This window comes from Stegodyphus dumicola, chromosome 3, assembly GCF_044657685.1.
Source record: "Stegodyphus dumicola isolate Sdum_Otavi_A_Nest chromosome 3, ASM4465768v1".
In the NCBI taxonomy this organism is placed as follows: Eukaryota; Metazoa; Arthropoda; class Arachnida; order Araneae; family Eresidae; genus Stegodyphus; species Stegodyphus dumicola.
Window position 1 is genome coordinate 18,607,034 of NC_140770.1, and position 12,975 is coordinate 18,620,008.

Genomic DNA, 12,975 nt, shown 5'->3' on the forward strand with positions numbered 1-12,975 from the left:
ATTTTTTATGGTGTAAATGTTATTGTCTAATAGAGTGGAAAATCTAGAAACTAAATATTTAGCTAATGGATACGAGGCAGTACCTAAATTTGATACAATAGGGCGGAAAGGAATACCACTTTTATGAATTTTGGGAAGAGCATATAATCTGGCATAATTCGCAACAGATGGGATAAGCGAATGTTTTAAGTTGCTTGAAATGATTTGCGAAGATTTGATCGCAGTTTTTATTTTGGATAAGTCCGAAGGTGAAGGATCTTTAGGGATCGGATTATATGGTCCTTCGTTTAAGAGTTTAGTGACACCATCGATGTAAGTGTTCTTATCCATGACGACTATCTGGCCACCTTTGTCGGCCTTTGAAATGACAATATCCGGGTTAGAATGAATCTCGCGCATTGTAGCTCTTTCTCTCGCAGTTAGATTTGGTTTCAAAGGTTTATTATTGAATTTCACATTATGAGCGATAAGATGCCTAATCATTTCTTTCTGTGAATCTGAAACTTTACTGAACTTGAAAGCTTTTTCGATAGGAGCCAAAATCTTTGGAATCGAGGGTTTACAGGTTTGTGAGAAGTTAAAATTATATTTTAGAATTCTCTCTTGTTCTTCTGAAAGACTGACATTCGAAATATTAACTATTGGCTTGATGTTTACAATGGGAAGATTTTTTGAACTACTTGGACTGGAAGACTGTAAAAGAAGTTTTTCGAATTTAACTGCAAGGGTATTTTTATGACGGTTAACTGCATTCTCCGTTCTAGACCAAGACTTTTGTTCAAGGGCAGTGAATTTTGGATATGTTTTAGCGAGTTCCAGATGAAGCTTATAGAGTTCATGTTCAATTTTGGACAATTGTTGACGTGTATCCCTTATCACGGACCGAAGTAAGGTAAGTTTGCAATTTAATAGAATTCTTGAAACGCGACTCGAAGGTTTTTGATTAGATTTGATTTGAATAAAATTGGGGATCAATTTTTTACATTTACATTTAAGTAAAAAGTCAAGATGATTCAGGAATTTTTGCCGTTTCAGGCGTAATTTAGTGAAACGATTAACGGATGAAGGCATGATAAACAATGCAGAAAATCAAACTAAATTAACTGAGCAATAATAAAGTACACACAAAATAGCAGAAAAATCCCTCACTGAAATGAATAGAAAACAAAATGTTTGTAAGCAAAATGCATGAAATCAGACAAGCAAAGCACAATATCCAAATGTACAAAACATAAAAATAACTTGAAAATTGCAAAAATGTACTCACCGAAACTCCTACAATCACAAAATGGCGGCCACACCACGTGCAAAAAAGAAAGCAAAATGTAAGCCTGTTTGGGGCTTCTATAATTAAGACACAATAACACGCCGAATAAATACTAATTCAGAAGTCAAACAACAAAAATCAGCGTTAATTTACAAAATTTTCACAGGACTAGTTTCGAAGGTTTTACCGAACCATCATCTTCAGCTGCAAAACCGCAAATGAACAAGATAGGAAATAATGTTTAGATAAGATAAGAAAGCCTGGACAAGAATAAGCAAGTGGCGCCATCTGTTGGCGAAACCAGAACTAAACCATAATTTCTCTAAAAGCCGAAGGCAAATTTGGATTGGAATTAGGATCGTTAACTAGAACAGAAAGATTTTTATGAATGTGAAATGCCTCTAGAAAATCCAGTTCTCCAATGCCAGTGCGGTTTTATTTACATTGGCCAAACTAAGAGAGCCTTAAAATTTCGCGTCAAAGAACATGAGGCATATGTTAGAAAAAAGGAAACACAGAAGTCTTCTGTTGCTCAACACTGTTGGTCCGAAAATCACACTTTCAATTTTTCTGCTGCCAAAATTATTCAAAAAACATCTTCCATTGGAGAACTGGATTTTCTAGAGGCATTTCACATTCATAAAAATCTTTCTGTTCTAGTTAACGATCCTAATTCCAATCCAAATTTGCCTTCGGCTTTTAGAGAAATTATGTTTTAGTTCTGGTTTCGCCAACAGATGGCGCCACTTGCTTATTCTTGTCCAGGCTTTCTTATCTTATCTAATCATTATTTCCTATCTTGTTCATTTGCGGTTTTGCAGCTGAAGATGATGGTTCGGTAAAACCATCGAAACTAGTCCTGTGAAAATTTTGTAAATTAACGCTGATTTTTGTTGTTTGACTTCTGAATTAGTATTTATTCGGCGTGTTATTGGGTCTTAAGTAAGACAAGTATTTAGTAAGTTTTGGGATAGAATTAATTTTTTCAACTGAAATTTGACACTTAACGGATTTGACACCGGACAATGAAGACAAATGAAAGCGTACAGGAAAGTGAGAAAATGATTTTATATACTTACCCTGCTTACATGTGTTAAGTTTAAAACTCACGAATCCCGTCCCTTTTCCGTACAAATTTTATATCATTCAGGACAGAATTGTTTAGATTCTTATTTAATATTTCCTAAAGATTATAAGGTATTTCTCCCACTTCCCTAGCGTGCCTTCGTGGTGTAACGGTAGCACGCTGGGCGGTATTCCAGAGGTCCGTGGTTTGATTCCCGCCGAAGGTGGGTGCATATTTTTCATCTTTTCTGTTTCAATTAGCCTAATGACTCTACAAGTTGCACCCGAACTAAAAGGGTTGTGGGTGCTGAGTCTCCGCACCCAGGATTTGGCGATTAGGTCCCCTAAAACCCTAGTCCCTCTTTAAAAAGGGGAGTATATAAGGTATTTCTCCCACTTCCCTAGCGTGCCTTCGTGTTGTAACGGTAGCCGGTATTCCAGAGGTCCGTGGTTCGATTTCCGGCGAAGGCGGTTGCATATTTTTCATCTTTCCTGCTTCCAATTAACATAATGACTCTACAAGATGACTTGAAAAATATAACATTTAAAACGATTATAATTAACAAAAATCAAATTTCAGATTGGTAAATACAACAATAATTAGTCTAACATCTTTTGCGTCGTTATTATTGAAAAGACGTATTTCGGAATCGCAACTAAAATGAAAGAAGTATTAGAAATTTTATTGGTGTATTTTTAACTTCTGCAGCAGAATTCCGAATGTCAGAATCAACGTGGACCGATGCTACCACATATAGTTAAAAATTTAGTTCAAAAAGAAGTACTTTTGAACGAAAATATACAGATAAGTTCTTACCAGTGTGTCTGGATATCATTTTAAAACCCCATTTTGTATCTTTATGAATCCACTGTGGCATAAAAACAACACAATGCGAAAAACATACATACATTCATACGGATTCCTCATAACTTAATTTTTTAAATATAATGCAGGGTTCTGATATTTAGTGGCAACAATCTGAAAAGTGAAAAGCTGTTTATAGTGAACCGACGCTAAATGCCAAAATGAAATTAATAGCCTTTCTGGCCCTTTGAGCTAAAAATTATACTTACAGTTTTTTTTTGGAGGGTGGGGGGTAAGTATGTTATTTAACATGAAGTTAGCTGTTGTTTTGAAAACAAAACTGAATAATAGGAATAAATAAATCAGAAACTTCGAATGAAATTTTTAATAAAAATGTCGTGTATAATCTTGAAATTAAGAATAAATTCATGGAAGGTAACTTAAATCCTTTTTTTTTATTACCTTTTATCCTGCTGAAGTTTCTAATAATGTTTATAAAAGGAACTTTTACTTACTAGGTGTTATTATTTTTATTACCACAACGTTACAATCCTTTAGACGAAACGAAAAAAAAATACTGTTGGCAAGTTTTACGTCTCATTGGTGGTTTGGTGATATTTAAAACGTCTTAGAAGGTTTTTCTTCGTAAGTAATTTTAATTGAGTTGTTTCTGTCCTGTCATTTCTACTGCTTCCTTCGTTCGTTGTTCAGAAGATGCAAATGTGCGTGTAAAAGTTCGAAGGTTCATCTTGCTCAGTTAATGTTCAGAATGACGGAGCACTGTTTGCTCCAAGGTCAGCCCACAAACAATATTACGCTCTTTCCGAAGATCGAATTTAATGATGCTGCTTGACATATAGAAATGGGAGAAACGAAGGGACAAGGGGAGTAAGAAATAGTTCTTTTTTGATCAGCCTTTGAGTCAATGACGTCACAGGAAAGCAAACTTGGTAGTAGAGTAACACTTGGCTTCTTTTAACCCTTTGCGGCACAGTGTGTTCGGTCTGGACACACCTAAAAATTTCCTTCTGTACGCACAGAAAATTTGAATGAAAAAGGATTTATGTTACTCTGAACCTTCTTTATTTATAGTGGATGGCATCTCAACACAAACCAGTCCATATATTTTAGCCATGTTCAGTTTTTTAAGACCCTCATTTTTCAAAGAAATCTTCCAGATTTTTTTAGGGTATAAAAGGAATTATTTGAAAAGAAATTTCTATGTTATTTTTTTGGCTGTATGCTAATCTCCTTATTCTATATTAGTTTTAAATTTCTACCTTGAAATCTTGCCTAAAATCAAACGGTGTGCCCAGACCCTAGGTGTGCCCAGACCGGGTTCACCGATCATCTAGGACAACTGAGAGTCTGTATTCTTTGCTTCTCCGCATCTCATCGGTCAGTTCATTGACAACAATGCTCGTGTTTCAGAGCACTCTTTTCGAAGCTCTATTCAATGCGTGCCCTCTTCGGGCACACCCACAGAAATAAACGATAAGTGCTATCTTCACAAAATTTTACTTGTGTACTCCTCTAGGCCTACCTTTTTTTTTTTTTTTTTTTTTTTTTTTTTAAATCAAAACTCCGACCTTAAAAGGTAGCGTGTCGGAAAGGGTTAAGTGACCAGAAACTTGACTTGAGATCAGTTTCATAGTAGGGAGTCATAAGTCAATGTGACATTTTGTTAGATTTCATTTCAGATTCTCGTAAGATGACTGCTTGAATCTTCAAATTTCTTGGATAGCAGATCAGGATTTTAAGTTCAAATCATCAATAAGCAGAGTTAATGTAATTTTCATTTTTGCAACCTAGAAGATGGTAATATCGCCCAGACACTATAGTGGATAGGGGAGCCTACTGAGGTACCGGAGGGCCCGGATTCGAATACCGGAGAAGACATGGATGTTTGTGAAGGGAGAGGAGTGGGAGAGGGACCTCCAAATCCTCCCCGGGGCGCTCTTCCTCAAAATTGCCCGGGAGGGTGGAAAATTGAAGTCCAACCTCTGTTTCGAGTAGGCTCTGGAAACCATTGTCCCATGTAATATGGACAAGACTACAACAAGATAGTAATGTGTAATATGTTTTTCTTTGAAAATCTTAGTGTTTATTGACATATTTAAACTGAACTAACAGAAGTTAGGGAAAGGCGAAAATTCTCTATAAAATGTTTGGTGTGAATTTAGTGCATATGGTACGGAATTGACGAGAAGATTTTGCGAGTTATACAATAATTAGCGGGGACAGTTAGTTACATGGATGCAGCAAAACTTCAACTAATCGGACCTCGGATAATCAGACTTCTCATTTTTCTGTATTAAATAAAAAACTTCAGAGTTTTTCTTAATTTTAAATTTTCCAATATTGTTAAATATTAAGGTTTAGTTCAATCTTGAATTTTCCAAATATTTTGTTACTTTATATAAAGTAAGCTTCACTTTCATTCATAAGGTATCTCTCCCGCCTTAGCGTGCCTTCGTGGTGTAGTGGTTTGCATGCTAGGCCGGTATTCCAGAGGTCCGCGGTTGGATTCCCGGCGAAAGCGTTGCATGTTTTTCCATTTCTCTTTGGATTCTAAAAAATACCTAATATCTCTAAAGTGGCGTCCGAACTAAAAGGGTGTTGGATGATGAGTCTCCTCATCCAGAAGTGGACTCGTCCATTGATGTGAAGCAGTTCGTTCGAGCTCCGTATCTTTTGGCTTTTTTAAATGTGATTAAAAGGACCTGGAATTATAGCAGCCTTGTACAGAATAACTTCTGTATATCATGTTCATCACAATTGGGTTTAAGTTTCTGTTTTCCAGTAGATGTTCTTAACTATTTTAAGCATTGTGAACTATTAACAGCCAATTCAACTTAGAGCGGATTTATTTTATTAGCTGGCAAATTATAATATACTAACTGTAATGAAAAATTGGTTGCAGTATTTAAACTTTATTAGTATTTGAAACATGTGCATTTATATAGTATGATAGAGTGACAACTATACTAACTGTAATGAAAATTTAGTTGCAGCATTTGAAACACGTGCATTTATATGGTATAATTGATTGGTAGTATATAATATGTACTGAATAATTTTTGATATTTCATGTTTGTTACAATTGGGAATTGGTTCCTGTTTTTCTGTAGATATTTTTTTAATATTTGAAGAAATTGGGCACTATTATAGCCATTTTACAAGAATGATTAGTTATATTCGAATATGTGTTCTTATGTTGTAGGAATACCTGTCAATTTGTATAGATTGAAATTGTTTATCTGTGCTATTTATAATTGTATAATAGAAATTTATTATTTTAACTGCCATGAAAAAAAAAATTGGTTGCAGTTTTTTTTTAAACATGTATATTTGTAGTATGTTTGATTGGTAAATATTCTAACTGTAATAAAAAATTAATTGCAGCATTTGAAACGTGTATTTTTTATGCTATGATGATTGGTATATAATATGTGATGAATAATTATGTATTTTATGTCTATTTTAATTGGGAATTAGTTCCTGTTTTCCATTAGACGTTTTATTTTAGAATATGTGCTTTATATTATTGGAATACCAGTCAATACAAATTGACTGGAACTGTTTAACAAATCTGTAGTTTTGCACAATTTAGAATTGTATTGAAAAATTTAAGAATTAGTTTCCTTCTTTTTTTTTTTTTTTTTTTTATCATCTGGGAGCCAAGTCATTATTTACAAAACATTTGCTTCTGTGGATAACAGTAAAATAGTGTACATATTACAATGAACTTCCCAACTGCAATTTCGTGATTGCTTTGTGAATAATTGCGACACAGTGTGCAAATTGCTGTGGACACACATAATGAGGTATGTAAACTGTTAAAGACACTAAGTTATGATGCATCGAAGTGAACAAGTAGTATTTACTTGAACAATGAACTTAACAAAAGTGTACTTCGAATTTATCAAAAGTGAACTTAGAATTCAGTTTATATGAATATTGAATAGCCTACACAACATCATATACTTTGGGCTATGGAACTATCAACTGCCTGAACTGATGTGACTGACTGACTCTGTGGATAACTGCAAAAATAATACGGACGCACATCATTAGGCGTGTAACTGATAAGAACATTAAGTTATGACGTATTGAAGAAGACATAGGTTTAGAAACTGGTTAATATATAAGTTCCACTCTCCACAACATAGATCCAATCCATCACAATGCAATTATTAATTGATCGTATATTTATTTTTCATACGGGTTATTATGTAACAATTATTGTATAGATGACATTGCCAATTTAGCATTGTAATATTACTATCATTGATTCAGTGAATGCCGCTGGCGGTGGATGGTAGATTCTTTTCGTCGCATGGACATATAACTCTGATTGGTGTAGAACCTTAGGTCGAAAGTCCATGCGACTGCGTTTCAGTCTCCTCATTCAGATCCCTTAAAAACTCCAATCGCCCTTTTAAAGGGGGGAGTATATATGGTATTTCTCCTGCCTTTCTAGCGTGCCTTTGTGGTGTAGTGGTTTGCACGCTAGGCCGGTATTCCAGAGGTTCGCGGTTCGATTCCCGGCGAAGGCGTTGTTAATTTTTCATCTTGCCTGCTTCCAAAAATACCTACTGTGTCTACGAATTTCTTAGAAGTGTACAATTAGAGGGTGATTTGAAAATATCCATAAAAAATGTAGAAACGAGACAAACTTTGCAATAGAATGTTCCTGCAGAAATGGAGTGATGCACTGCCCAACGGCAAAAAATAGTACAAATTATCATTCCTCGTGCCGCCAAATTTGAGCTAAATGAACGCGAAGTTCGCTGACATGCCGTTGCGTTAGCATTTTATCTATAGGGTTAACATTTTATCTTCAGGGATGCTGACGGATACCGAGCAGTTGCTTAAAGAATGTACGCTGGAATCGTTCTTTGCTCTACCTGCATTGAAAAACTGCTCCATTTTATGATTTATTATTATTTACATGTATTAAGGCACTGCACGGAAGGAAGGGATGCCTTCGTGGAGGACTTTCTAAGGGAAACTGTCTTGTATTAACACGTTACACATGGCGAAAACCACGAAAACACCCATGCAGTCAGCCCGTTTGCGGGATTCTATCGATCGTCGCCCGGAACTACCAGTATTCAGTTATTTTACCCCTAGGGCCACTGGGCCTCATCATTTTATGATTAGCATCGCAGACAAAATGCATATCCGAGAGCTCTGTCTCATGTCCTTTACAATTTTACTAGATACTTTTATTGATAGGTTAAAGAAGTAAATAGTAATGATTAACAGGAACTTTGCTTATGGGATGCTGTAAATCTAACATAATTCTGCTATCTTACGGTAAAATGCATTTAGAGGTTTTTAGAATTAAACTCTACGTCCTATATAGCTATTTAGGAAGTTCTTTAAAAAAAAAAAAAATTGTCTTAAAATTGACTGGTGTACCAATGTTTTCATTGTATCCCTAAGACTCTAATGTTAAACTGTATGTAATTGTCTGAATAAGAAATGTCTTATAATTGTATATCTAAGGTGTATGCAGACTATTTATTTTTCTGGAAACAGTAATTGTAAACCTGGTCACAGGAAGTTTATTAGAACTGTGTAAAATTGCATGTCTGAAATCAATATTAATGGCTGAAGTATCTCGCAAAGGACTGATTATAAATAAGCTGTGATAAATATATGACGTATGTATTAGAAGAAAAAAATTGTAAATCCATACTATGTATTGAAACCTCTGTTGCACACTGGCCTTGCTTGCCCATGTATCTCTTTGTTTTAAGACTCAGTAATTACCGTCTGAGCTTCCGGAGGCAGAGGCTTTAATCCGTGTAAGGCAGTCTGCTAGACTGCAAGGCAACGGAGCCCCTGTTCTCTGGTGTATAATAATAATAACTAGATACTTTTAAATCACCCTGTATACAGGCACAATCTTAGGTCAATATAAACAGTTCAAATTATAATTCTGTAAATATTCGCAATTAAGTATTGAAAATAACATCATACGTGACACAAGATATTCATTTTAATATTAATTATTTGTAAAAATGCATAATTTAGTTTTTAAAATGAAAAATAAAAAACAATTCTGGTCACTTGTTAATTTAGTAAAGTATTCATCGCTTGTCGTTTTTACCTTCATGTAATTTGTCGATATGTCGACTGAACTGACGATTCCTAAGAGCGGAAATAGAACGACAGGCAGTAAGGCTGATGCAGCTATAGGAACAGGCTCCAGCAACCAATAGGAAGCAACTAGGAGTACGACATAAGCACATTTCAATTCCTGAAATAGTTCATCTAATTACTCCTAAAATAGCTATGCATGTCTGAAAAATTATTTACCAGCAAAACGATTGAAACTTAATATGCTCTGTTAAAACACATTCATTACAAATGGAATACAAATACTAATTTCAATTAACAGATTTTAATTAAGTAACAAAGGGAAATTTCACGCGACAGACATTTTTCTAATATGAAAGTAATATAATATATTGATAAGCTGCAGGTTCATACAGATTTAATTAAATAATTATATTAGATAAATAGGAAAACTTAAAATTTTGTACATTGTGGGGATTTATTTAATTTACTTAACCCTTATTGGTACTCTTCTGTTTTGAGGGCCGTAAAAAAATTGCAGCGGAAATGTTTGCGCAAAAGCGCCAAATCTAGCAAACGCGCCCATTTACCAGCGCGCCAAATCTAGGGTACATGCTGATTTCAGATTGCGTAAGTTTATATAGTTCTATATTTCTTAAGACGCCATTGAAATACTAGTTTAATTTTTAAATCTTTTTTTAATATCCTATGGATTTAACAATTTGGGAATTGCCCACGACGAAAAGTCGGCAATAGAATTTTGGGTAAAGTGCAGAATCCCCCACTGTTTGACGCGTTTTTAAGAATTGCACATACTCGGTATGCATGTGCACATCGACCCATTTTCACTTAAAAAAAAATCCTAGAATTGCACAAAAATGGCACTGCGCACACGCTTGACATTATCGATGTACACATCGACCTATTTTCACTTAAAAAGTAAAAGAAAATTGACAAAAATCCAATTGTTTTTACCCTTGTAAAAAGCGGCGAACAAATAAGTGAGCGATTCTGCACTTTACCGAGAATATTTTCAAAGAAAATGCATCATACATTATAGAAAATTACGTTTGAACAACCAACGAGATGAAATTATGCTTTATCGATAAGTCGGTAGCGAAATAGCGATGCAGGCATCCATTCAGTTATGTTTAGCAAATATTATATGAATTATAATAATGACCTGAAACAGTTATTGACTCTTATGCTTCCATTCAGTCATGTTTAGCCTTTTTCATATAAATTATAATAATAAAAATGTATAATATGAAATTAACCTTTCATCTAAATTGAAACATCAATCTTAGATAGTTCTTTACTACTATAATTCCTTTCTTGCCGCCATTATTAGGGTTGCCGCAATAATTTTTGGCAGCATTGGCATCAACAATAGTTTGGCGATTTTTTAAGGCCCTCGAAACCGAATAGTACCCACTTATTTTATGTTTAAGCGACTTTCCTCTTGCTCTTGCTTTCAACCCAGACGTTTTTGCTGGAATGAAAATCGCTTAGCGTGCGTGTATTCAAATACAGTAGAAAGAAGTTAGTATTTAAGGAAAGTTTTTGGAAGTTGAAACCAGAGCGTGTTCTGCTTGCCTGAAGGCCACGTCGCTATCTTTGAATTACTAGCGATTACATACACGGACTGTTCGAGTTACAGCCAGCTTGCTCGATAGACCTGTGAGGACGTTAGTCTAAACTAAGCCAAAAGTGCTGGCTTTCGTAGCATAATTAGGGGCCATGTGTGAACTTTATTTGAGTTAATAAAGTGTCCTTTATACACTTCTCCTGACTTTGCAGTACTTTTCGGATTTGTTATTTATTATTCATTAAACTGTCTTCTAACGCCAAGCTTAGTTTATGATGGCCAAGCATACTTGATGTTATAGCATCTTCTGCAAACAGAATACGCAAATATAAACAATCCTACAGGAAGGCAGGGATAAACATAATTCGGTTAATCTTCGGGATATGGTAAATTGGCGATTTTAGGCGAAAATTTGGCGACCAACCCTGCTACAGCAACCTGCTAGTTTTTTTTTTTTTTTTTTTGGACGCCATTTTATTTTCACGAAGTAAAGGCATGTTTTTTTTTTTTTTTTTTTTTTTTTTTTTTTTTTTTTTTTTTTTTTATTTTATTTTATTTTATTTTATTTTTATTAGTCCAAAGGGATTTCTCCCTGAAGGACTATTGTTTTCGTATTGCGATTTTGCGTCGGACTCATAAACGTCGGTTCACTTTTCAAACTGTTGCCACAAAATGTTAAGAGTCCTGCATTATATTTGAAGAAATTAAATAATGAAAAATCTGCATAAATGTATGTATATTTCTCGTATTGTGATAAAACAACGGTACATAGAGTCATCGAATTTTGAATAACGTAATCCTCCAACGAATATGAGCATGTGGAAGACCCAATTTGAAATTTGAAATTTGTTTTATGATCGATTTCCTATTTTTTAAAACTTTGACGAATTTTTGATTAACAAACTCAAGGATTTCAAAGCGAGCAATGGCAACGTCGTGCAGAAAAAACATTTTTATCTCCAGCGCGTGAGTCTCTGTATCGGAAATTCTAAAGATAGGCTCGTTTTAAAACTATTTTGCGATATTGCTGTTGCACTGGATCTTATGGTTTAAGTGCGAGGAACATGATATTTAATAAAGAAAGGTAACACACAAAATGTTAAAAAACGCCCCTTTGGACGTAATTTAAAATCTGAAACATTTCAGATTTTTTTTTTTTTTTTTTTATTATTTTTTTTTTTACTCAACGTTTTTTTTCCCAACAATCTGCTAGCCGAGTTACGCTTATGCTAGAACTTTTATGGAACAAAAGTACTTAATCATGACGAAGATTAGGTGCGAAATTGGGAGAAAGTGCAGAATCCCCCACTGCTTGCCACGTTTTTAAGAATTGCACATACACGGTATCCATGTACACGTCGACCTAGTTTCGCTTAAAAAAACATCCCAGAATTGCACAAAAATGTCATTGCGCACACTCTTGACTTATCCATGTACACTGCTAAAGTCCTAGCTAGTAACCTTTATCGCCTTACCAAAATGTCACCAAACTACCTGTTACCATATTCCAAAGTTTAGCCCATAATTCTTCTAAACACATGAGAAATATCGCAAACATTGTAAAATTAAAAGCTTTGATCTCCAAGCAAAAAGCCATGTAGCTCATCCCCTCAAAAGTTGAAACTAATTAAAAACTTGAATCTAATTAACTTATTGTTTCAACGCATTCTTGTATTTATTTATTTATTTATTTACCACCAGATGGACAGCTGCACCGCCTTTAAGACATTTAGCTTTTATGCTCAACTGATTTAATCCTCTACCAACTGTATTGTTAGATATAAAATTCAATAAAGTTTTAGAATTTTGATAATTACATAATAAAAAATAAATATCAAGAAATAAATATATACCTATAAATATAAACCATATATAATATAAGCCATATAAATAAATATAAGCCATACAGTGGATGGACAAAAATATGGAAACACCTTGTGAAATGCATGTTTGAAAAGAAAGATTGATTTTAATGAAATATGTAGGTGGCGCTGGCGTTTTTGACTACTGACGCCACCTATACAACTTCGTAAATGTGCTAAACAGTTCAGTTGTTGTCGGAGTACTGTTATGTGAGGTTGTCATTGCATTATGTCAGAGTTAACAGACTTCGAACGTGGGCAAATTGTTTGAGCACGTATGGTAGGTGCTTCCGTAAGC

General features: G+C 34.5%; 1 protein-coding gene across 1 annotated transcript in view; it reads right to left on the minus strand.

The window, feature by feature from the left end:
• Positions 1-12,975, minus strand: part of LOC118205806 (Na(+)/citrate cotransporter-like) — a 120,718-nt gene that overhangs the window by 89,904 nt on the left and 17,839 nt on the right. The window contains exons 2-3 of the mRNA XM_085812292.1: positions 12,511-12,581; positions 9,259-9,408 (exon numbers count right to left, since the gene is read on the minus strand). Coding sequence (XP_085668418.1) covers positions 9,259-9,408; positions 12,511-12,581 — 221 coding nt within the window. The remainder of the gene's footprint in view (positions 1-9,258; positions 9,409-12,510; positions 12,582-12,975) is intronic.